This window comes from Enoplosus armatus, chromosome 13 (assembly GCF_043641665.1).
Source record: "Enoplosus armatus isolate fEnoArm2 chromosome 13, fEnoArm2.hap1, whole genome shotgun sequence".
NCBI classification, from domain to species: domain Eukaryota; kingdom Metazoa; phylum Chordata; class Actinopteri; order Centrarchiformes; family Enoplosidae; genus Enoplosus; species Enoplosus armatus.
This window is the reverse complement of record NC_092192.1, coordinates 5481572-5507787: the sequence shown is the minus strand read 5'-3', so window position 1 is coordinate 5507787 and position 26216 is coordinate 5481572. Positions and strand designations below refer to the sequence as shown.

Genomic DNA, 26216 nt, shown 5'->3' with positions numbered 1-26216 from the left:
ATGAATAAAAGATAGAAAACAACCAAAGCAACAGGTGCTGAACTGTAAAGGAGAGAAACTTTTAAGAAGAGAATTACAGCAGGGGCTGCTAAGTTTAGGCATTGCCACATGTTCTGAATGTAGCCGGATATGTGGTAAGACTGATGATGCAAATGAGCAAAGCCGCAAACGAATTAATGAGACGATTTAATAAACTGCTGCTTGATCGTGGATGCATGCACTTGATGCTGGGCTAAGACGTGTTTTCTTCATGTCTGTAAAACAATGGAGAGAGATTTCTTTTTATCTGACAAAGTGTATATGATCATCATGCACTGAGCCAGATCTTCTGCACTGCTACCTGCCTTTAAATACAAATCAAAGCAGAAAGCAACTGAGAAACTTGAAAATTGATTACATAACCAATAATACCGTTAATACTGCATTAACCATACTGCATTGCTGGCCTATTGGCTTGTGTTGCGGTGTCACTGCACTGAATGGAGTGCTAGTGTTGGCTGCTGGCCCAAGTTATCAAATCTCGCCATCTCTTTTCTGCTTTTTAGAGACATTAAATCACAAACACAATTGTCAGCAATGATCGATCAGCTTCAGTGGACAGTTGTATAAATTTCCATTCCCACACCCACTGCCGTAGTTTTCAACATAGGAATACAATTAAATACATTTAAGTGAAACACGAGATCTTTAGTAATGCCATTTCATTTGGACAATGCAAAACATTGGTAGTCCACACTAAATGTGGACAAACCCTATGTGACTTGCGCCTTGAAAAAAGGATGACGGTGGTGCTAGGGGAAAGGTTAAGCGGTCACCGGAAGTGTGAGGAATCATCTTCAGCAGACTATAAACATTAACAGCAAATGTCATGGAAATCAGGTCCTTAGTTTCTGAGATACTTTGCCACTGATCAAAGTGACGTTATGGTGGTACCAAACGAGGACCACTGGGTCACCGAAATAAGTAAGAATCACTCTCTGAACACTACGAATATTTAGGACAACATTTTGTGGCAATGTGAATGGTAGTTGCTGAGATAAGTGTTGGACAGATGATCAAAGAGACGGACTGTCCAAAAAAATACATTCATGCAGTCAGCAGGAACACGTGAGGAACCTGAACATTAGCACTTTGGGTTTGACAAAGCGAGCTTTGCGATGGCATGACAAAGCAGGTGAAGGATTCTATTTGGTGGAGAAAAAGCAGTGTGGGAAAAACTAGTGTGGCAAGAGCCTATTCAGCGCTCAGCGTTAACAACTGTAATTTCACTGTGATGCTTTATAGTGATGTGTGCTCCCCTTCAGCTAGAATGACTTTCTGCAAGGTCATAAGCACACACACTCAAGAGCCCTATTCACAACATTTAAAACAGCTTCTGACATTTTCATTTGTATAATAACAGATGAAGGATGCTTTTCTTTTCTGAAGCCATGAGTGGAGAACTTGATGTTACCCTCCTCTTAGTCCTCCATGTAACCCGACTCTTGGATAAACATTAAATTAAACATTGAAGTGTAAGTGTTTTTTTTTTCCACTCTACCCGATCATCATGAGTTCAGTGCTTCGCATTCAAGGCAATTCCGGCACCTCAGGACAATTACAAAACACTCCTTAAAAAAAAAGACACATGAATTCAAGCTGTTAATCACATCCAAGCAGAAACAAAACAAATGGTGACAAACACTGCAGACCAGTGTCATTGCTTTCCCAGTCTGCTTAAGTGCTGGAAAAGTGGTTCTTACAAAAAAAATTATAAAATTAGATCATTTTATCGAAAAGAACAAAATGATGAGTAAGAATTAGTATGGATTTAGAGCAAAGAGACCTACATCTTTAGCATTAATTTAATTAATGGAAGAAATCACAGCAGCCATAGAAAGAAAGCAATACACGATGGGGGTATTTATTAATTAAAAAAAATGCATGTTGTACTATAGATCACTGTTTGCTACAATCCAAATGATATCTTAGGCAATTAGGGGGACCGTTTACAAGTGGTTAACAAGTTATTTAGAAGATACAAATATTTTTTGTTCTGGGCATGACTTAAAGATAATTACAGGTAGTATAGTATGTGAAGTAGTCAAGCAACCAGAATACATTTGAAACGTGGAACTGATTCACGATGATAAACCTACTTCAGTTCATCTGGCAGTATAGCGTGATTAAGTTCTGAAGTGTCATCTCACATCATCAAAGACTGATCAACAGGTGAACCGGAGACGAAGGACGGTTCAGTTTGCTGCATGTCAGCTTGAAGAACAGTTCAAACAGCAATCCGAATTATAACACACCAGCAAGAACAAAAGATGTCCGTGTCAGCAGCGAATGGAGATTTGAAGTGCATAGTCATGGGATTACAGCTGGCACATCATGTCCAGGATGTTTACCATATAATAACAGTGCAGAGCTCCATCACTGTATTGTTGCTACAAGAGGATAAAGTTCATTCTCTCTTATCGTGGCTGTAATTCTTGATACCCATGCACACATCTGTCAGCGGCCACATTTCCATGGAGGATTATCTGACCGGCCGGCAGACACACTTCTGCTACTGTAGCAGAGTTTATTTAAAGGAGCAAGAAGACATTTGTCCTATGATGGATTATTTGGCAGCATGCAAAGTATGAGAAGCCATATTTTGAAGGGGGCAGGTAGAGCTGATGAGTCTCAGTGGGCACATGCTGTCCTAGAAAAGCAAATAGGTTTTGAGTGTTTCAGGGAGAAAGATACAGCTAGCTGCGGATGTCACAATATGGCTGCACTCTTCTTCTGCTCTCTGCCCTCATAATGTGTGTCTGCTGTGCAGCTTGGGCTCGCAGTCACAAGGCTGAATAAATACGTCAAGGATGGAGGTTGCTTTGTGCCATTACAACTACATAAAATACCTGAAATACTTGGACAAATTCGCTAACGTTAAATAGGTGTGGCATTAAAGGGGAACTTTTAACTTCTTATTCATTCAAAAGGACACATTTTTATGTCTCTCTATGGAGCTTGCAAGTAAAGTATCAGCTCCTTTTGAAAGCAGGGACATAACGTGAATACTTGTGAAAGGGGCTGCAGCTACCTCTTTAAAGAGCTGCAAAGAATTTCAACAGTCTCTATTTCAGTGGAGAGTTTTACTTCACATTATGTCCTGAACATTAGATCACACCTAATCCGGCATTATGTCTATGAACTACCACAGTTCTTGGGTTTGCAGTACTATAATCTGGAGCCATTGCTCCTTTGTGCATCAATGTGCTGCTCATGTAGGTGCTAAATGCACAACATTTCTTCAGCTTGTGTTGATGAAACGGATTCTTCAGTCAATTTCAGTTGTTGTTACTATATTGATAAAGCTGGTGGCAACAACAGAAACATAGTCGGGTTTGTAGTCAGACTTTTAGAAATGCTGAGTTGACAAGTCCAAAGTCTCCACACAACCCCACCACACGGATTTGTTTTGGACTAGCCACCAAAACAAAAAAAGTTTCTTTCTTTTCATTAAATTCTTTTTATTTATTTTTCTGTCAATGTTATCCACCAACATTTCACCTTAACCTTTATTCATTGACTGAATTATAAACCTATTTAACACCTGAATACCGAATAAGAATCCCTTAAAATATGATGACATGCACCTGGAAATATTTCAGACCCCATGTTAATGTAACACAGATGGGCCACTACTATTATTGTAGGCTGAAGCCTTGACAGCCCATGTACGGACCCTGAGATGACGCGACAGCAGATAATAACATAATGCAGCAAAGGAGAAGGTCAGGATGAGAAACGAAAAGAAGCAACTAGTCCAAGTACGAATGGATGAATGAAAAAAAGTGACGCAGTGTGTACAACATACTGTAAATGTGTTCTCTATTCTTGTGTATTTTAACTAGCATCTTTAAGAGCTCATTGAATGAATTAAAAGACATTAAACAAGGTATTTCTGGACAAGAACCCCCTCTCCCAATAAAAACATTACCAGTCTTTTCCATGGCTGCTAATGAATTTTATGAAGACTGCGTGTGTAATGAGAGTTTTTGTAAGATTCACATCGAAAAGAAGACCACAACTCCTGAGGTCTGCTCTCAGCACCGAGGAGACCGACTTCTCTCTCATACATGTGAACATATTAATTTAGGACATAGGCTACATGCCCCGACGCGATCCTTCATCACCACAAACCTCGCGCAAGGCCCGGCAAGGAGGCGATAACAGACAGCGTGACAGCAGCAAGGTTTATTCAAATCTGCTGCCGTGCACACAGAGTAACTTTACTATAATGTATTAGCCTATTTCCCACTGTGAATATTTTCTGCCACTGAAAATGTCAAAGCAGAAACTCCTTATTGATTCTGTGTGCAAAAGTGTGGACCTGTCACGCGTTGAAAGCGTGTAGGTTAATAGCACGTGAGCTCAGATCTTGAACGCCGTTGCTGCTTCTGTTCCTGTGGTGTAACTCGTAGTTACTTGCTTTGAGTGCACAGGCCAGGTGGGATACAGTCTATGGAGGCTATAGCCAGGCCTATCATTCATGGCACTGACCAATCTTGCTTCGAGAGGTAGGCTATATAAGCATTCTATATTGTCACCAAGGCCAATCATGTGTGCTGTGAAAGTCCAACCTGTATTCAGACCCGGTGTAGTTTACAGCTGCCTTGTCCACACCATACAACTAAGTTGTTATAGCAATTTGTCATTTTAATTTAAGATTTAAAAAAACATATATTTATAAAAAAATGTCAAAAAGACCCTGTAGAATAAAAGGCAGAGGACACGACCTCGGTGTCCTCAATGTTAGCTACGGGCCTGAATCTGAGCGGACATACTGAGGCAGAAGCTTAGTCTGGACGTTTCCCTGAAAAAAGGCATCATATTAGACAACTGGGCATTTTATGATAAAGAAACACACACACATTTCCACACCAATAAAGAACTAAGTGCTGTGTGAATACATTATATAGACACATGCATCCACAAACAAGCAGACAGCCACAGTCTGTAGCGACATTATGAGAGACAGAGCACAGATAACGGTCCAACACCTTCCCAACAATGCTTCCTCTGGCCCAATAAAATCATAAAACGCCTCTCAGGCTGCTTCCCTCTTTTTCCACTGTCTCTTTGAACTCGGGTGACGCTGAATGCAGCCGTGGAGACGGCAGACGTGACAGTGTGAACAGCAACATTCTGGTGCTAGACACCACTTTACACCCGTACTGCAATTCACAGTTCAAAGTGCAAGCCTGAAAGAAAATATTTTAGAATGATGGGAAGGATTACTGATACGTGTGCCGAATACAAAAGGGTGATTTGGCGCTTTATCGTGCCTGACGGGGTTAGCAACAAAATGGCGGTGGATGGCATGTGTGGGAAGGTCTCGCCAAGGCGCGAGGTACATAGTGAGTACTTGTCAGTCCTATTGCAGGAATAAAAGCGAAACCAATGCCATCGCTGAATGGCTAGACAAAAATCGAAAGCGCGGCAAGAAAAGGGAGGGTGATGTTTTCAAAACAAGCTTGAATAGATGCACATTTACAGTAACACAAAGAAATAAATGAAGCCCTTTGAAGAGAAGAGCTGTGTTTTACCAAAGGACTGGGCAGAGAAACCAGCAATTTTGCGATACTTCTTTTGAAGGTTTTCTTCTGTTTGGGGTGGAGTGTTGGGGGGTTTGTGGCGCACTGGCAGCTGAGGCAATCTGGGTCTCAAGCACATCTAAGGTTGGGCAATTAGTTCCAGTGCCACTATTAATGTGCTGAAGGGGCGCGCTCTGCGGGGGGTTGAGGGCTCGGCTCAAAGGGCTTCGGTCCTTGCTGGGAGGAGGGGGGTGAATATGGCCAACAAAGGTGGGGGTCAGGACCTCAGGGCCATGTGAAAGCTGTACCATGTCCACTGACCTCTGAGTGCTTGTACAGGCCCGGCCGCCATACTGCTGGCCAACAAACTGGCCGTTACAGTTTCTACCGTTCAATACAAACACCGTGTCGGCCATAAGATCCAAAGAGAAAAGCATGTGAAAAATGAAGTTCACTGACAAACTGTGGCTCGATTCATATTAGCGGCACAATACCGGCCTTTAATGAAGTATTTAATAAAGGCCTCATTAATGGTCTAGCTAATGAGGCTCCACCCTGACCGCAGTTACATAAAAACAGTCTGGAAAACATGACCAGACGTTTGGTTTTCTTTTGCCTCATTTCATTGTTAAATAACTATTTTTGCAAATCAGTTCAGCACATATGCATGACAGCACTTCCTTCACAGTTGAATATGAGGGGATGAGCCTTAAAGAGCTGCTAACACACCTATGAATTTTATTAGTGTGGATTTAAGAGTAAAGTGCTAAAAACTTAAGGGCATGAAATTATGGGGATTACTGTCAAAATATTCTTGTTAAAAATTCAATGAAATAATATTTCAAGAAAATAGCAGACAAAAAAGCACACAGTGAAAATTATTGATTTTTCTGATAAATAATTCTTTTTCATATATATTGTAGGGGTCATCAGCAGTCAGGCAATTAACTTAATCTTCATCAGAATGTTATTTGCTGTCTGAAACTGTTGATTATTTTCAGTATTCAGATTTATCTATTGACGATAAGATACCCATAATATACCCACCCAAAACAAAAGTTCCCCGAGCCTTCAAATTCCTTGTTTTGTCTGAAAAACCAAAAGATATTCAATTTACATTGATATAAAACAAAAAAAAGGAGCAAATCCTCACGTTTGAGAGGCTGGAACCAGAGAACGTTTGGCGTTTTCCTTGATAAATGACTTTAAAAAAACACATTTCTCTTGACTGTGCAAAGATATTTAAACTTAACTCCCATGTCAGTGAACTATACGTCGACAAGAACATTGGTCGAAAACAGAGAAATCAAACGCTGCAGTGCATACTCCCTTTGTAAGGCCTTGCTTTAGCCTACATTGTACCTTGACACCCACATACAGCCCACATCTCTCTCCTGGGCTTTTGATCTCCTCAGTAATATGTCAAGGGTATTTAGAGGACAGAAAGCAAGACATAAGCAGAGAAAATGTAATGCCAGCAAGCCTGTTTTTGCGCTGCAGCTGTGCTCTCTGATCCAGTACATTTTTATCTTTTGCATGTTTTTTTTTTTTTCCTCTTTCGGAGGTGAAAAATGTCAGCGGGACTTTTTATGCAAGCCGCCACAGTTGCTGTCACGGACAGATGAATGAGGACAGTAGCTATTGACTAATAACTGCCGCACAGCTCTGCTTCTACCCAACCTGTAAATACTGTCCTCAAGGGTTTGGATGTACAGTTGAAACTTTGGGTTACTCGTACTTATTTATTAAAAGTAAAAGTACTCATTGTGCAAGCAACACTGGCCCCTTTCAGTGTTATATTAGATTATTATCACTGGCGAACGTTTAATCAGTTTTTTAATGTTGTAACAGGTTAAAGAGAAGCAAATTTTAAATATTTGACATACTATTGGGCAGTTTTATAGCAATACATCATACTGTATTTTATAAGCTCATCATATTTCTGTATGGAAAACGTGAATCTGTGAAGTAACTATAGAAGAAGTACTCAAGTACAAGTACCTCAAAATTGTGATGCGTAAATGTAGTTCGTTATGTTCCACCACGGACTACATCTCTGAACAAAAGGTCAGAAAAAGAACAAGTCTGTTCTTTCCTGCTCTTTCTACATTTTGGAAAAAAGCGGTGTGAGAAGACAAACTGTTGCCTTTCTCTTTGTCCCCTGATTGGTCACTGGTGGCGGCCTCGGCCAGATTCAAACCCTCTGCTGCTGCGGCTTGGCGGGTTTGGCCGAAGAGCTGACCACTAGGAGTTTGACAGGAGCCTTTGTGTTCTCTCAGGACAATAGGGGTGAGAGGTGGGGGGTCAAACCAAACTCCTACACACCCCCACCGCACCCCGCTTCATCTGTAAAGTTCTTGCCTGCTGACCTTTAACCCCTCCTGTCATTGTCCAAGTAAAAATAATAAAATCTGTTCCGGCAAATGAATGCCTGAGAGACTGCTGTCCTTATTGTACGTCTCTGCTGGCTTTTCCCTCCGTCCTTGCCTCCTAATACAGAAGGTTGCCACTGAGATTATGGCAAGATTATGCTTGAATCTTCGGGCAGATGGTACCGGTTCTCTTTCTCGTGCTGGCCCCTGGCAACTTCCCATTTCTTAATGAAAGGCAACAAACAGGAATTGGGTTGGTAATGGATCGTGTGGGATTAAGCTTAATAGACGTTCTTGACAGCAACTGCTTCGGTGTAGAGGTGAAAAGATGTTTCTGAGACCACTTGGGTTTGGAATTTGTCAGAAAATAGGGATTATTACAGAGTATTGAATGTCACGTGAGAATGAAGATGACCTAACTAACTCAATCTGAAGTATTTGGTTACAGCAAGTTCTAAACCTTTTTTCTTCTTTTAGTGTGGAAGTTTCTTTAGCTTCTATAGTGGGTCAAGTTATGAACTGTGCTTATGTAGGTCACCAAGTCACTTCAGGACAATTGAAGCAAGCATGCAGTCATTCGTGATGGTGTTGAATTTTCACTTTTATGAGCAACACCCTGGCAAAAACAACGACAATAAACCACCTATTGAGTTCTTACACTCCTGCTGTTGCTCTTTGTGTTAGAAGGTGCAGCAGGTTCCTTAAACAAACCTGTTTTTCCTGACCAATTGATGTAAAAACAAAACAAAACATCAGACTCTGAAGCAGAAGCAATACTCCACTATTAAAAAACAAGATATTGCATAACAAAGTGAAAGTGGATGGCGTTTTTCCGTTGCAGTGCTTCTTCTTCCATAAATGAAAAAGGAGAGAAATGCAGAAATACAAATTTGCTTTTGTGAAGTGAGAAACTGTAAGAACACACATTCCTTAAAGTGAAGTGAAATCAAAACTCAAAATTCACACCATTTGAGTTCCATCAGCCAGCGTATTCATGTTTGTATCAAACAACAGCTATTCAACTGTCAATGCATCAAATAAAGCCTTCCAACCCAGTGCACCTGTAGGATTTATCATTTTTAAATCCAAGTCCAGACTTGAAAGACTGCAGTTTTCCAATTGTAAGAGCTGCAATTTTAAGTACTTGCCTACAAAAATGAAAAATCAGCCGTGACGCCGAGTGATAGTGCTGATAAGACATTTCAAATATTAACGTGTTTTTCTATAAACCCCCTTTTTTAATTTAACAAAAGAAGGCTACGTTCTCAGACGTTAAATGTGTAAACACAAGCAATGAATGAAATTGGCAAAATTCTGATTTTAATCATGAACTATTCAATCAAAGAAGAAGTAAACAAGATTACACATTTGACAAGACTATCAAGCCAGTTTGGTGTTAGGGAAGCACTTTGGTCGATATCACTGAGGTTTGATACCCAACTTTAGTCAGTTGTTGCTAACTAATGTTAATTGTACAGGTAAAAAAGTTTCAGCAGACTTTTGTCCAACTTACTGGTTTGAAAAAAAGTGAGAACCTCAATGACAAGCAAATATACTGTTTTATCGGATTCTTTTGTGTAGAAACAAGATTGTTTGTTTGTGATTATTTTTGCCTATTGTGTAGACGCCAATAAAAGACTGGAGTTTAATTTATAGGAAATGTATAGAAAATAACTGAAATTACAATATTGGCAGTAAAATTCAGATTTTTTCCCCTCAGCTCTTCAACCCAGTACGTATCCTTGAGTTGTGTCACGTCACAGAAAAGTGTGTGTGCAAGTCATCACTGCCGCCTTTTCTCTCTGAAACCCCCCCCCCCCCCCCCACCACTACCTTTCTTTTTCCTCTATGAAGCAGCAACCCCCCCAACACACAGACAAAAGTCAGGTCTGTAACCCCTGTGGCCCCACCCCCCGTGCTCTTTGACCTATAGTGGAGGCCTGGCTGAGCACAAACAGTGGTCGTCCCCTGGAGCCCTCCCACCACCTCCACCTCCACCGTGGGCTCCTGTTTCACTCGGGCAATGAAAGGGCCTACTGTAAATAACGGGGGCCTGGCTGACCCCGGCGTTTATCTGGGCCTGAGACCCCTGCATCCATCCTACTGTAACAGAGCCCACCGCTCACAATAGACTCTCTCATGGGTGTTAGACTGTGGGCTCTCTCCCCTCTGTGCCCACTCAGAATGGGGATTAGAAAAAAAAGAAGGGCCCCTGTCAGGTCCTCAGAGGGGGTCAACCCCCTCCAAACCAGCATGACAACCCCATCCCACAGACACTTTAGCCTTTGTCCCTGTGTGAGACTTGGGAGCAGGGAAGGATAGAGGGAATGTGAAGGTGGGGCTAAAGCCTGAGACCAATCACTCTGACAAAATGCTGGATCAAACTCACGGCTCCAAACACCATCAAAGCTCGCTGTGTGCTGAAGCCAATAAGACACGTCCACTCTCATTCAACTGTTTGCTTCTTTCTGGATCAATCTGTGCCAGCTGGAGGACAACACTTGATTTTCTCAAATATTATCTATATTTAGGATGTTTTCTTAATTTTATTTTCCATGTTAGTGGGGCTACACGATTAATATGTCCAGTCTAGTGTAAAGTACTGGTTTGGTTCATTAGTCAATCTACAAAAAAATGAATGGACAATTTAGATAATCATTTAAGTCATTTATCAAGGACAAACATACACCGGTAATTTAAGAAATTTAAGGATGTGACCTTGGGCGTTGGATCATTTTTTTTTACCATTCTCTAACATTTTACAGACTAAACCATTAATTGGGAAAACAATCAACAGAAAAATCGGATTAGCTGTTGCCCTGGTTTAATTATCTTCCAGAATCTTCAATTTTGGGATCCCTTGCTGGCTATGAGTAATATGAGGAAGACGAGGAGAAACACGAAAGTCAAGTCAGGTGATGATGATGAAATGTCTTCACAGCTTCGTGCTGTCCAGCCCCTCTAGGTGTGTGTGTGAGAGAGAGAGAGAGAGAGAGAGAAAGCGAGGGAGGGAAGAAGGGAGAGAGACCCAGAGAGATAGAGAGGAAGGTTTCGGGTCAGAGGCTAAGTGAAATATATCCCCACTCTGAGGCATGCAAGAGAGAGGATGCAGGAAGCTGAGGGCCAGAGATAAGGGCACAGACGTGGGCGATAAGCACCCAAACACCTGTTAGGGAAGCTTCAGCTCCTCGCCTCAGACCAACACTCACAGGAGGCAATAAAACACAAGCAGGGAAGGAAGAGGCCAAAAAAGACAGTATATGGACAAAACCATCAGAGAGAAAACTGCCGCTGTAATCTGCTTTTCTTTTACGAAAGGTGAGAGCGGGGAGTGGAAACTGCAGAGGGTGTCTGGGTGCTGCTGCACATATGAGGGGGATAAAACCCCATCCTGTTTTACACCATGCTTAATGGCATATGGCGGGAGCCTACAGCATCATTTGTAAGGTCAGTGGCGAGACAGGAGTGGCAGAAATGATGCTGTTTGAGTCATGACATGTCAGAGCCACCCGCTTCAGTGATCAGTCCAGGAAATGGAATGGCTTTTTTTTTTCTTTCTTCTTTTACTATCCCACTCTCGCCTTTCGGGGCCCAGGGACAAACAGACAAACACAAAACAATCTGGAAGCGGTCAAGAGAGACCTTGGAGATGGCTGACAGTCGGGCAGTAAACAAGAAAGAGAGGATTCATAACGTGTCAGGAGAGAAATTCATGGGCTGATCATGGCAGGGAAACCATCTGACCAATTAAATGACATTCACCATCAAATACCTCATCAGCGGCGATCTGGAAATTATGATGTCGATTAGGGTTAGACTGATAACGTCATAATCTGTTCCAGTCAATTGTCAATGTGATGAATGAGTCTGATCTTAAACTTACACAAACGTAAGTTTCATCACTATAAAACGTGAATAATTGCTGGGCTCAGTCAGTCAGTAAATTATGGAAATGTATGATTGTAATGATTTCCATTCTACGATTTGACACAAATTAGGCATGATGGGGTTTTTTTAAGTCTGATTTGAACATTTATTAGACTAAATTTTATTGTGTTTAAGCAAAAAACCTAAATTAATTAAATAGGAATAAAAAGAATTTTGTATCATACCCCTATAATGATAGATGCGTTTATTCTCCAAGTCACACTCTGTTTGCAGACATTCTTGCTCTTCAAGCAGACAAATCTCCCTTTAGTTGAATTCAACCCCCACCTCGCATGCAGACTGTGTGAGGGGGCCGGCCTATCCATCATCAGCTCTCTCCCTCTGGTAATCTCTCTGGGCGTCTTCGGTCAGCAAATACATAAATCAATTATGGTTTTAAGCTTTATGCCATGATTTACCCAACTGATCCCTCCTGGATTACAGCGGAGCTTAAAACGTGTCGGTCGGCGCTAAAGCTCCGAGTCGCCTTGACATTCATTGCACTCCTGCCACGACGCTCACCAAGCAGCACGTCAGATGCCACAAGTATAGATCTGAAAGCATTTTGAATAGGCTGACAGGCAGATAGGCTGCTTTGAGATAACATGACGACGTTCATCGTTGGTAACAAAATTTGGACTTTTCTGTATTCTAACCATGAAACCGAAATTTGTCCACGGTTCAGGGTCTAAACTGAGCTTGTTAACCTGTGAAGTAGAGTCATGTATTTAAACTGTTAACATGTCTACTTTTGTGGTCTCATTCCAGCAACAGTGAATGGTCGCATCCTCATACCGCAGCCAATCGTAGAACTGAAGAGACTCACGGCCATTCACTCTTGTTCGTGTGTATCCCACCAAAAGCCAAACAATTTGGTACCTAATTAAAGCTGATAATCCTACGTTTAAACACATAACTTAAAGTTTGTATTTATGTCAACTAACAAACGTTGTGGTCAGTTTTAAGTTTTGAATGACAGAAAGGTGACATGTTTTTATTTAAAAAGCTGTGAAGCTATCATAGGTCTGCCTCAAAAGGTCACTTGCATTATTGCACTACGTCTTATTTGTCCTTCTCTATAAAGTGACCACATGAGTTATTGATTCATGCTGCCAATAGTTTTCACTGTATCGCCACTTAAAGAATGGTTGCCATCCTCTATAACCCGAACTAGTCATTCCTTGCTAATTATATTTTGCATTTTGTTTGACTACTTCATGTCAAGTTGAATTCTTTTTAGCAATTCAACAGTAGCATAATGGCCCTCCCAAAGAGTACATTACCAGTAATATGAATTACTGGAAGCTATAATGGCTGTTTGGTTTTATTTTTCATTTATTTGTAGCCCACACCCTCCCAGCTTTTGAGCAGCTAGCTGGCACTAACCTAGCATTCACCTGTTGAGCAAACATGGTTCCTTGGGCTCTGAAGAGGTGGATTAAAGAGGTAACATGGTGCTGATCTGGCCTCAGTTTCCTACCTGAGAGCTCCTTTGTGACAGGTGACGGTGGAGAGAATGGGGGGTAATTTTTATGACCAGCTTCTTAGCGTGCTGGTATCACTCCATTGGGGCCCCTTGCCAATCTCTGGCAAACCATTCAAGTGGCAACAAAGAGGCTAATTAGAAGCTCTCTCACTGGAAGCCCGTGGAGGGCTCTGGTTTGATACTTCCCAGGGAGGCTAGGAGGCCTCTGAGGTGGCGGTGGCAGCTTTTTCACACACACATACACACACTCACAGGACATTTGTGAGCACACTTGGGTTGGCCCTTTGGCTCTTGCACATTTGCTCATTGTGGCCGTCCTCCCTACGGTCTGCCAGAGCAATAGAATCAGAGAGGGGGAACCGACACATCTTCTTTCATGTGGCGGGGACCCAGAGAGGGGATGCTAATGGGATATCGATGGGATTAGAACCCAGAGCGTTCAGGACCAGGAGAACAGAGGCCGGGCTCTATGAACTAGAACTAAAACCCACTCAGCTTTAAGGCCAGATAATTCTAATTCTATTGACTTTTTCTTTTTTAATGGGAAAGTTGACAATGATGCATGCACCTTGATACAGTAAATAAAACCTGCAAGGAGAAGAAGGTCTACTAAGCCTAATTAAGGTTTAAAAAAACAAACAAAAAAATGCTATTAATGCATTCTCCCTGCTGAAATTCACCTACTGTGGATTTACAGAGAAACAGCGGCACAACCTCTTCCCCTGCCAACACTCACAACAGCTTCTGGGAGTAGAGATAGACATCAGGAAGTTAAGGCCGATAACACATTTGCATGTCACCTGACAACTGGCTGTAATTAGTACTCCCCTTGAGCCCCCCATCACACCCCCTCACAACAAAACAAAACACACAACAACAAAAAAAAAAAAAAACCCACACGCTCACATGGACACACACAAGGCCAACTTCCAGTACAGTATGTTATCCTTATCCCTCCCTCCAGACCACAAGGCCCCCACAGGAACAAAAGATAGGGGCCTCAGTGTGTTCGTTTCATAGCAGCTCCTGCCAGACCGCATCAGCAAAGGCCACGTCTGCCGAGCGCTGTTAGCCACACAGAGGCAGCTGGTCGCACCAAGTCAAGCTGCTAACTTTTATTGCACAAGCACCTCCCTCCTCTCTTATCTCATGGAGGGAGGCGATCTAATCAGCAGGCTGATTAGATCGCCTCCCTCCATTGCCATAGCCACTGTCTAGATATTAGACGCCTCCCCCCCCCGCTCCTTTCTCTTGGTGTTGCCCTTCTGTTTTTCCTCAGCATCTCAATTCCTTCTAAAGAAACAGCTTCACCAGATGTACGATGATGACTGGCCACCTGACGACACTGCAAGACTGCACGACAACAAAATGCTTGATCTGTACTAAGGTGTGTGTGTGTGTAGTCCATTCCACATGATGTAGCCCCCTGTGTTAAGTCTTTAATCGATACATCTCCCTATCCTGACAGTGAGGACAGAGCCCAGATCTGAGATCAGAGTGATGGCGGTGTAAATCTTTACGGTTCAACCAGAGCCTTTTAAAGCCTGTCTATAATTGGGCCTCAGCCAGCAGCTGCCTCGGCTGCGGCTATCACCGTGGGCCCGGTCAAAGCGCCAGTTCCTCAGGGGCATAAACAAACACAGCACCTCCAATAAGGGCAAAAAAGCACCTGTGAGAGGATAAAAAGAGAGACAATGTGGCAGCCAGACTTGAATAAGCCCTCTGCTGTTGTCTGTGGTTGAGGTATTTCTTGGAGAGGTGTTTTCGTTGAGTGAGGCTTTTTGTGCTATTGGATTATTACACCAACATGTACTGTACCTCTGAGTGCAAGCTGGGGAGACTTAGCTCACTGAGTGATTTCAAATAGAGGGTAATCCACTGCCATGTAATGGATGCTTTGTTGCCGGGCTTCTTTCAGGAAGTGGGAAAATGCTTGCACAGTTTTACAGGTTATGATCATAAGCTTGGAGCTGCTTCAGTTTTAGTTTGATTTATTTTATTTCAGACCAAAGGTGATATACTGTATTCTGAGAGCAAGACTGAGACAATGACGCAAACATCTGACTACCTACCTCAAAACACACACACTATTACCCATCATTTTTCCAAACTGCTAGCACAGGTCTTTTTTTTCTTCCTTTACAGAGAAACACTGTCCGAAGTTGAGCAGAAGAAACTACCTAAGAGCCAGGATACACTACAAAATATAAGTGGACGTGAACAGCAGGAAGCGGATAGCGATGGAGGCACATGCAATTATGCACATACTATATTGTTTGTCTGCGTATGTGCACACATGTGCACTAGAAATAAAAATGCGACCTCTCAACAACAACAACAACAACATTTAGATTTTCTAGCACATGTGTAGTCCATGCAGTCACACATTTTGGACAACACGCACAGACGTCTGATGGAATTAAAGTCACACAGAACCGAGCGGACCCTCGCGGCAACTCGATGCGGAGAGAACAAATTTGCTTTAACAATGCTTGCTATCTCTGAGCCTTCTATTTAGCTAGGCAGGGGTCAATGCTATATGTGACATCATTATGGGTAAATGGAGAAAGCATAGAGACAGAAAAGTTGTTGCTAGTTGATCATAAGAGTTGCTATCACATGGCCTGTGTTGCTTCTGGTGAGTGTTTCACAGCTGGACATCAGTGCTGTTTGATGATAATAACAGCTTTGGGTGGTTGACTGAAACCCTAACAATGTTTTCAGACCACAAGCAGCACCATGAAGTCCATTAATTTCCTACAGAGCCAAACAGAAAACTGAGCCAGTGTGTAGATTCTCTGCAAATCTGAGAAAAGGTTGGTCACAGCAACATTTATTTCTATTTACTGTCAATTGCTGGCCAGCTGTAGTGACCAAACACCGGCAGCAACTATAAGAACAAAAATCAATGATTTGCCCCTTCAAAAATATGCCTGTATCACCTTTTTTGTCAGAAAATGGGTGGATCTGAGTATGGATGAGGAAGTGGAAACCAGCACCACTGATTGTGAAATGTTGAGACACCTGTCAATCATGCAAGCTTGCAGTAAAACTTCTCTTTAAGCTTTAGTATCTCCTCAGTGGAGAGAAGATTCTCAAAATTGCGTCACCTGAGAGGAAGTGATTACCCATCAATATCATGGTTTGCCTTTTCAAGCGATAAACTAGATTTTCTTTTAATGAAATCTTATGCAAATAGAGATTTTTTTGAAGCCAACCTTTAGTTGCATCTCAAGCCTCTTACACAGCCAGCAATCATAGTGGCCATTTGAACCCAACTACTCAGTTGCTCACGGCATGAATGTATAGCAAGAAAGCAGTGGTTAATGGTTGATAGTGGCCAAAGCACACAAGTGTCAGTGTGTAGGGAAACAACTTGTATACTTTCCACTGGCCTCACCTCAACGTGCAGGGTATATGTGCGTGTGCATACATCGTTATCACCTGCAACAAACGCTATAGGCCGCTATCTGTGCTCAATCTGCTCTTGGTTTACTGAGGAGGAGTGCCAAGGGTTATCTGTCCCACTCTGATATGCACAGATAAGGGCCTTGGGCTCACTGTTTAAACACCTGGGGCCCGGGGTATTAGAGCGCCCTCCGCACCCCTTTGCCACAAAAGGAGAGGAAATGGAAGAGTGAGCGCTGGCTGCTGCTGAGGGGAATGTGTAAGTAATGAACACGAGTGTGTGCGCGTGCAGAGGTTAATGCAGGGGTGATTATTTCCACCACTCCCACCCCACACCCCAATACTTCCACCAATAATAAAAAAATAACATGATCAAAAACAGAACAGAGAGGCAGGGATTTGTTGACTTGTCTCACTCATGTACCCCCCCCCCCTTTCAAAAAAAAACCCAGGCTGTATTATGAAAAGACAGAGTTAAAGCATTGATGGTTATCAGTAATGTTTAACGGCTATATGCTGGAAAGGCTCTCCTTTAAAATAGGCTCTTTTTTCACTTATGTGATGTACATTACAGCGAGGGTCAGTCATTTGCATGAGAATGGACGATTAAGTGAAAGAGATAAACCCAAGGCTAGTTCCCGTGAATTGGATGCTGTGTTTGGAATACCAAGCAGTGGAGGGTTTTTTCTTCTTTCCCCTGCCACTGCAGAATTAGCCCCCTGCATCATGCATTTATTTTCCCAATAATCACTCAGGCCCTTCCTGTGTTGATTATTTTCTTAGTGCAAGGGTTACTAAAATATTGCTGTAATCCTGTCTCCCTAAAGCAGTAACAACACTCACCCTGGGCTTCCTTTAAGAAATAAATCTAGGGCTTGTCAGTGGGGAGGTGGTGGGGTGGACTGCTGGAGGAGAGATGGAGGGAAAAGTTGTTGTGGTCAGATGAGGATTGCTTATAATCAGTCAACTGAACCTCTTTGGAATCCATAAAGCGTGGCTCTTCATTCAGCTTCATACATTTCTTTGGACGGTAACTTCAAGATAGGATATCACTTGAAATGTTTTTATACTAGTGTCTATACAATACCAGAACAATACATCTTTGATATCTTACTTTAAAAAAAGCCAATGTTCACTAATATTACATGTTCTCTAAAAAATATGCAACCATACAATAACTTAACCGAAATAAAGTAGTCTAAAATTAGCAATATTTTGATTTGATTGTTGATCTAGAATAAGTAAAAATTACAAATCTGTATGAAAACGCCTTGAGGATCTCTTGTGCTTAAACATCTTATTGGCATACATTTCTGTATCCCGTAGGTGACCACTTGTGGAGCCAATCTGCAATGTCTTCAGTCTGGGTGGGGTGTTTTTTATGATATAATCCAGGGCACAGAGGAATGAAAGGGAGCAGAGACTAAATTTATACAGGAAGTGGGTACTTTCTGGCGCATTTATTTTAACATAGACGCACACACAGACACCTCACACCAATGACCTGTGCCACATCTGGAAACAATTACATTCATGTTTGACTTGACCTGCCTGCACCAAGTGAACTATGCCAACTTTTTTATGTGTTTGCTGCAAAGGCAGCGGTGACCCTGACACAGTGGCTGTGGGGAAATGATGTGTAATTAGTCAGAGGGAACACGACTCCGGTCGTCTGAAATAAAACATCTTGTATTCACATCAAAAGAATCAGGCAGCCTGACAGGCTGTACACAGGAAAAAAAGCATGGACTTGATATGCTATCAAATGACCCACATTGGAATTTGTGAGGACACGAGGAGCGTCTGAATTATCAAGCATCTCAGGGTAGCACAGCAGACCTTTCATGTGCGGACGGCAAAGCAGACAGCGGATGATGCAATGTTTGATTTCTACACTTCAGGAGGCTGTCAGGACAGCGCGTACAATATTAAACAGTGTCGTGTCGGTGTATCAACCAGTCTAAATTAACCCATTAGTATGCTATGGGGCGAAGCGGGAAGATCAATGCATGAAACGGTTTGGAAATCTCCTTTGATACAAGATTTCCCAGCTTGAGCGAATTGATGAAATTCCTCTTGAAACACAGGCAACCATTTCACATGCCAGACTTTTCTCAAGACAGAGACTCGTGTAGCCTGTCCTTTAACACAGTGAGACAACATTACTGCATCTCACACAGAAGCTATAGCACATTTTAAAGCTGTTGTTAAAGCCTGCTTAGGAAGAACTGATCATAAGAAGCTCAAAATTCACTTACTACTGTTGCTGTTCTTTGTTTTTTAACTGTTTAGTGTCAGTCCGTGCAGAAATTCCCCTTTTATTCTATGAATAATGAGCACTCATCATGAAGGCCACACAAGTACACTTTTAGAAGCAACTGCTAACACCATAAAACTACAAAGTAACTGACTTCACCACTCATATGAAATGGAGTAAAAAACACAGCTCAATAACATTGTGTAAGGAAAACAAGGACACCTCTCTTTGGGGTAAAAGCCATTCTGTAATATTCAGTATTTTCTAAAGACAGCATCAAGACAGATTTACAAACTGATGAGCTTGGACTAAAATCAGTCCAGCTCTTAGCCATGCATACTAAAATACTGGCTCAACATAAGGGGATGGGTGATGGGGTTCAAATCCTCAAGTAAACTTTAACCACTGTGCATTCCTATTGATTTAAGCAAACATTACAGGGTGAGAAGGTGGCCTTCAAGTAAGAAAATGCCTCGAGTCACAAAAACACTCTGACTGTGCAAAATCCACAAAGAAGTGATGCAAGTACATTCCACGAGGTCCTTGTACTCTGACTGAGCCGATACAGTTCTGACAGATGCAGATATATATATATATATATATATATATATATACATGACATATACTATGACACAAACGTTTTGAAAAAGTCTACAGGTGAGTTTCAGTTTCCAGGCCTTGAGATTTATTTATATACATTGATTGAAATACTGTCAGTCCCCTGTCCTAGAACTACCTCCTTGTCTCACAGCCCATGTTTAGCACTCATTTCCTGGGCTGACCGTCTACTCCAATTATCAAGTTAATAAGGGCCCCCCTTGTGCAGTTATTGGAAAGGGGGAGGTGAGTTGGGTCCAGGATGAGGGGGTACCACTTTGGTAAGTGTGTGTGATAGCTGCCGACCCACAGCTTGTGAGGTGTGACTAATGGTCTTAGACAATGCTACGACAGCACTACTTTGGAAGTCACCTGGGTAGGCTTGGCAGTTATTGAAGGAGTGGATCTCTGGGCCTGAGCCACAAAGAACTAAGGTCTGTGTCTATCAAAGGGCGTCATTTACTCATATATTACAGATGTGTGGATGGGTTATTTAGTTACTTGTCATAATCACTGACACACAACATTAGTGGCATTAGCTTACAACAACTACTTTCCTCTATTCTCCACGAACCAAGCCTTCAAAAACAGGTGACTTGCACCTACGAAAGCCATATAATTGAGTCCTTGTTACCCATAGCAATCATGTAACTGACATGTATTATTAGTAAGGTGTTTGGAAATTCTGAGGCCAAATGACTTAAGACTTTCACTTTCTGTTGCGCACAATGCAAACTGCAACAAGTAATCTTGCATAAACCATAAAAAAGTGATTCATTGAAAAAAACCAGCTGTGCTGAAAAGCTGAAAAGCTACATACATTTCTAGGCCAAAACAATTAGCAAGCAGTTACTCAGAAGAAAACTTGGCTTACCTGTGCTGCTCCACAGCTTCGTTATCTGGTAGTTCTGCACCGCAAACATTGCAACGCTCATGCTGATTCCTGCCGTCTGGTTTCATGCCCACTGCCAGCTCCCCGAGCTTGCTGAAGAACTCTCTCTGGATGAAGCTCTGAGGCAGGAGTCCCCCGTAGGCACTGAAGTCCATAGACATAGCCAGAGCTGGGGATATGGGGAGAGTGGAGGCCATGGATGCCGGCATGGACATGATGGCATCTGATTTATGATTGACAGGTAGAGCGTACAGCGAGGCCAGATGCTTCTCCGTCATTCCGGACATTGCTTCCAGCCCCATCTGGCTGACTTCAGCTTGAGGGTCGCCCATGCCCTCATCACGGACATAATGTAGCTCGCGGGCACTGGTGATTACGCTGCTCCTGGTTGGTGTTCCTGGACCTTCTCGGTTCCTGTCCTCCCCACTTCGCTCTCCATTGCTGGAAGCACTGGACTCCATGTTGGTAGGGCTCTCATGGCCATTGCCACCCATGTCCACTTGCATCATTTCGGTCTTGATCTCAGTCATCAGTTGGTGGGAGTTGCCGTGGACAAGTTGTTCACCCCCAAAGCCCTGCTGGAGCAGAGACTGGCCGATGCTCATCAGGCTGTCCACAGCAGCTTTGGTGGGACTCAGGGTGGAGACACCGAAGGACGTGGAGACAGAGGGACTCTGGTCCAACATGCCAGCCATGATCGAGACTTGCTGGGAACCTGACAGATAGGGACTCTCCATGGAATGCTTTTTGGAGTTCTTGGCTCCATTGTGGCCTTTGCGCTCATCATCGTCCTCTGTGCTGCCGTCATTAACATTGACCTCTACGTCATTCTCATCTGAGGACTGGATGGTTTCCAGGATCTTGAGGCATTGCTCTTCCAAATATTCAATCTCTAGGATCTCTGCTGCATACAGAAGGTCATCTAAGTCCTCCACCTTGGCCTGGAGCGTGGCAGTGTAAGCATACTCCAAAATCTGTTGAAAAGTCTTTGGTGAAAGAAAGTCCAGGGTGTAATGCTGGCTGCTGCGGTGGAAGAGGATCTCAAACATTTTGCTTGTGCATGCTAGCACAGTCCGGTGAGCGTGGAACTCCTGGCTGTCTACCATGATGACCACGTCACACAGAGTCCCGGCCAGACGCATCTGGTTGGCCTTCTGCAGCAGGGCGGTGGGGTGGTTGGGGTTCTGGAGCTGGATCATACCCATTTTAGTTAAATCCATTATCTCGATGCAATCCACGAAGCCGACTCATGAGGCTCGCCTTCCCCGCTCAGCAGTGTTTTTAGCTATCTTTGTAAACAAGATGAAACCTGGATGGAGAAACAGAATGCAAAAAAACATCAGTTCTGGATGCAACAACTAAAATGTTGTGCAGAACAAATCCACTGGTCTTTACACTTTCTAATCCAGCATATGCAATCCTCTTTTTTTTCTTCAGAAATGTAAAGAATTAATGAAATGCATACAAATTTAATTAAGACTCCACAATTGTCACCTTATAAAACACTATACAAAGCACATTCATTAATTACATTTGAAAATAAAAATGTGATTCATTTGTCACCACATTTTTTTGAAGTATACCACTATTTATTTTGTAAATGGCAAGGGTGAAGTCAGTGGAGTTTCAAATTGCAAATATCCTGCAGGGACGGTAAACACTCTGTGCAGAGGCATTGTTCTTAAAATCAGCGGAGAGTATTGACTGTAGATTTCTGAAGGGAGACAATTTGTGAGCCGTCCAACACGCTCACCGTGCATACCAATCAGTCCAACATATGTTATGTTAAAAAGATGTCTTCATTCGGTTATCTGATGGGGATGCACACACAGTAAAACAAGTGTGAATTGTGTGTTTTTCACTGCTGCCTGGCTCACAAAGACCGTCAGCAGCCTTTCTGAAATTAAATAGCATCTTACTCAGTATTCCCATCACAGACGGGAGCAGAGAGCAGCGGCCAGAAATGGATGGAAAGGAAAGCAGGACGAGGAAAAAGCACACAACACTGCAGCACCAAACACCCTGCTCTGCTCTCGGTCACTAATGTCGAATATCCAAATGAATGATTGCCTCTGCGACTGCAGTTAACTCAATTATCCAAGTTAACAGGGCAACATGTTGCTGCACCTTACATCTGCAGCATACTTTAAACATACACTAATAATGAGGAGAGGGTTAAATCAAATACTCTCACCACTAGATGTACTTTAAATGAATGATTGTCTCTGTGACTCGTTAACATGATAATCAAACTAATTATTATGACCTACACTTAAACAATACTCTCTTCATTACAACAATTAAACAAACCGTCTTGCCACTATATATATATATATACTCTAAATGAATGAATGACTACCTGCTAAGTGCCTCCATTGACCCACATCCCAGATGAGCTCATTGATGTCCAATTTTTATCTGCTCACTCTATTTAATATATGAGGTTTATATATGACACATTTTATCGGCTCATTTCCTTCATCATTTTCTATTTAGGAAATTTTGATTTCATTTAAAAAAAAAACTCCATTTTCCCTTTCAGGATCTTCAGTTTCATTTTCAAAGAGCTTAATATTCATTTCAAAAATGAGGAATAAAAAGAGAAGTTTGTGAGCACTTCTTTTCCTTTTCCTCCCTGTCTGAGAACAACACACTCAGACACGGAGAGAAGAGGAAATATCATCAGCCTTCCAGCTAAAGGAAGACTTAAAAAAAAGGAGAATATCAATAATTCCCAGATATCTAAGCTCACTTCAAAAAACCTACAAACACACAAGCCTGAATCTGAATATACGGGAGGTGAAGGATGATGGCAGCTATTGTTTGCGGTCAGGATGATGGAAAATGAATAGCCTTGCCGGCTTTTGGGACACTGGACAGTTTGTTTTTTCGGCACATTGATAAAATCGATATAGGAGGTAGGTAATGATGAAACCACAGGTTCTCATCTGACTGAGATCAGCCTCTCAGTCAACAGAGGTCATGCCTAAAACCCGACATTATCTTTATTACAGGTATGCCAATAGCTGCGATTTATGGCCCCGTAAACGATCAGTGCTTGATGCGCTCTGTGGGCTTTCAGCCAAGCTGTGGCTTCACTGGGACACAATGTAAAGTTGCTGTTTGGGGACTTTATCGCGTCTGTTAGCTCTCTATTAATGAAAGGACAGCGCTACGTGCGTCTAGACAGCGTTAATATTGGCCAGCCGCACCAGACAAATTATACAGCGCGTTATGCATTATGCAAAACATCACGCACTACATTAAGTACATTAAGCCAGCAGAGATTTTCTCCCTGGACGACAATGAAGACCGCTGACAATAACCACATTAGGCCGACTTCACAGAAAGGCAGCATAATTAATCTGATCACGAGTTGTCTGCCATAGCGCGCCTTGGCGACCCAGCCACAACAAGAATAAACAGCGTTCAATATTCCAGACCACGACAGACACAAATGTGGAGAAAGCAAAATGGTACGGCGTCTCTGAGGGGGACAATCAGAGACATTGAGCCTGCTAACAAAAAAAAAAAGTATACACGAGACAGACAGCTGCCAGAATCTTTCGCCGATTCAAGCCAGCTCTCCTCTGATCAACGCACAGGTGGACTTTGTTTGACGCTCGATGAAATGCTCAGATATTGTCTCTTTACAGTTACCGAGAGGGAGGCGTGATCCAGAGAAGGATGCCTAAAGCATAAAGAGAAGGAAAGAGTGAAAGGGGCAAGAGAGAGATCAGACAGTCTCGATAACAAATCAATTTGCCATTGCATCTGTTACCAGCTCCCCACCTCACAGTGTGCTGCGCGTGCTACTGCAAGCCGATTATTGGTAACCAATCAAACATCTAGTTGCCCGTCTATCAATTGCAGTCTGCCTGTACAGTGACTGGATTTTTGGCTTGTTTCGGGATTAAAGACCAGTGTCCCCAGTCCTCATCATGATGTCATCACGGCTAAATAAACCACACTGGTGCGTCTGGAGACACAAGGACGGACAAGAGTGTCGCTGTCTAAAAATTGCATGATTTCCATCAAAACGAGTAAACGCGATTTCTCCAGTAAAGTCACATGGAGCGGGGCGTCATATGTTGTCTGGCTCCCGGTGAAACAGCCAGACCTCACGTCCTCTGGCTGCGATCTCCGGCATACTAAACCAGACCGAGGGGAGGGGGGGGGGTTACGTCAACCTTAACATATCTACAATAGACTACCGTGCGTTAATGCAAACTTCAACACCTTGCAGCGCAATCAGGTAAACACTTGTTTTCATCCAGCAGTCCGGTGCGCAGATCCAACTTGCGTGCCAAAGTCGCGTTTACTGGTAACTTCAGCATGAGGTTGAGCGGGGACAAGCGGAACGATCCCCAGCGTTATAAATGCATCAAAACATCCACATGGTGAATGAAAGTACACAGAGAAAGCAGTGGTAGACTCATGCAGAGTAGCGTGTCTGGCACTTGTCGCCGGGAAACTGCAGCTGCGTTTAGCCCGGATTGGTACTCACCTAAGTTGCACGTTTTGATTCCGTATAGTGTAGGGGGAGTGGGGCTACAGCATAGTAAGGCAGTTCGCAGTACCCGCTCTCTCAACACGCACTAACTCCTTTCTTCTCTCGCCTTAGCAAATCAACACGGCGCTGACGTCAACGCAGCCAGTCAGCCAGACGAGCAGCAGGCAGGCGGGCAGCCGGCGCTGCGCTCCAGCCATACAAACACTAAGAAAGTGAGACACCTAGGGGGCTGTCTCATGTCAAACGGCTGTGTTACAGTACGGCAGTGAAAGGTGAACGACACTGCCCTCCCTCCAGCTGTTTGAATGCACATACAGCCTACAGTGGTTCTCAAACTCCAGCCAGGGGCAGCCTGAATGGTATATAGGAAAAGTCAAGTGTGGGAAGCCTCCATTCATTGAAGCTGTACTTATGGTCAAGTGGCAGCAGAGTACAGCACAGGTGAAAGCAAAGGTTAGCTGGGAGCTGATCCATCCTCCATGACAAGAGATTCATTCCTAAGGTGCTTTAAAAAAATATATTACGTATCATATATTTTGAACATCAGATGAAAAAAACCCAATCATGCGAACACTTGTTTGGGACAGTATTGCCAAGTTATCGCATCTCAACATGTTAAAAGTATGTATTAAAAACTGGGAGTGATTTAGAGGAGGACCCATGTGGCATGACCTCGTCTATTTTCTTTTGTTGCATTTTTATGCTATATTAGTGCCGCTGTTCTGCTTCTTTCTGTTTTCAAACTATTATCTGAATAAACAATTTTATTCTCAATACAAACTACTACTACAGTTATTAATAAATCCAACAACAGTATGTTAAAGAAATGCAAAACCATGAAAGACAGGTTACATAAAGTTTAATTTTATTCGTGACTTAAATGCATAAAGTTCCAGCAGGCTGCAGATTCATCATCCCTCAGTGGGGAACCTGGCATGGCTCTTCAACAGCAAGACATACAGCTGAGCAATGATCATGTGACACACTGATACCTGAACACATGCAACAGGCCATATGACTACTTATATGACAATGACGTAGGCATGGGTCAGCTCTTCTGTTCAAAATGGCAAGGAAGCATTAGTCACCATTGTTGCGATAACACGGCAAATTTCAACATATTAGCACACTTTTAACTTTACTTAAGATGCCAGAATTCATCCTGTTAAGATGCAGTAACTTTGTGTGTAAAGATGT

The 26216-nt window shown here is 42.7% G+C and overlaps 1 protein-coding gene across 1 annotated transcript in view; it reads right to left on the bottom strand.

Annotated features, from left to right (window-relative positions):
• Nucleotides 1–25098, bottom strand: part of zbtb16a (zinc finger and BTB domain containing 16a) — a 132377-nt gene extending 107279 nt beyond the window's left edge. The window contains exons 1-2 of the mRNA XM_070917742.1: nucleotides 25014–25098; nucleotides 20489–21815 (exon numbers count right to left, since the gene is read on the bottom strand). Of these exons, the coding sequence (XP_070773843.1) occupies nucleotides 20489–21726 (1238 nt within the window). The 5' untranslated portion in view covers nucleotides 21727–21815; nucleotides 25014–25098. The remainder of the gene's footprint in view (nucleotides 1–20488; nucleotides 21816–25013) is intronic.
• Between the last annotated feature and the right edge of the window lie 1118 nt (nucleotides 25099–26216).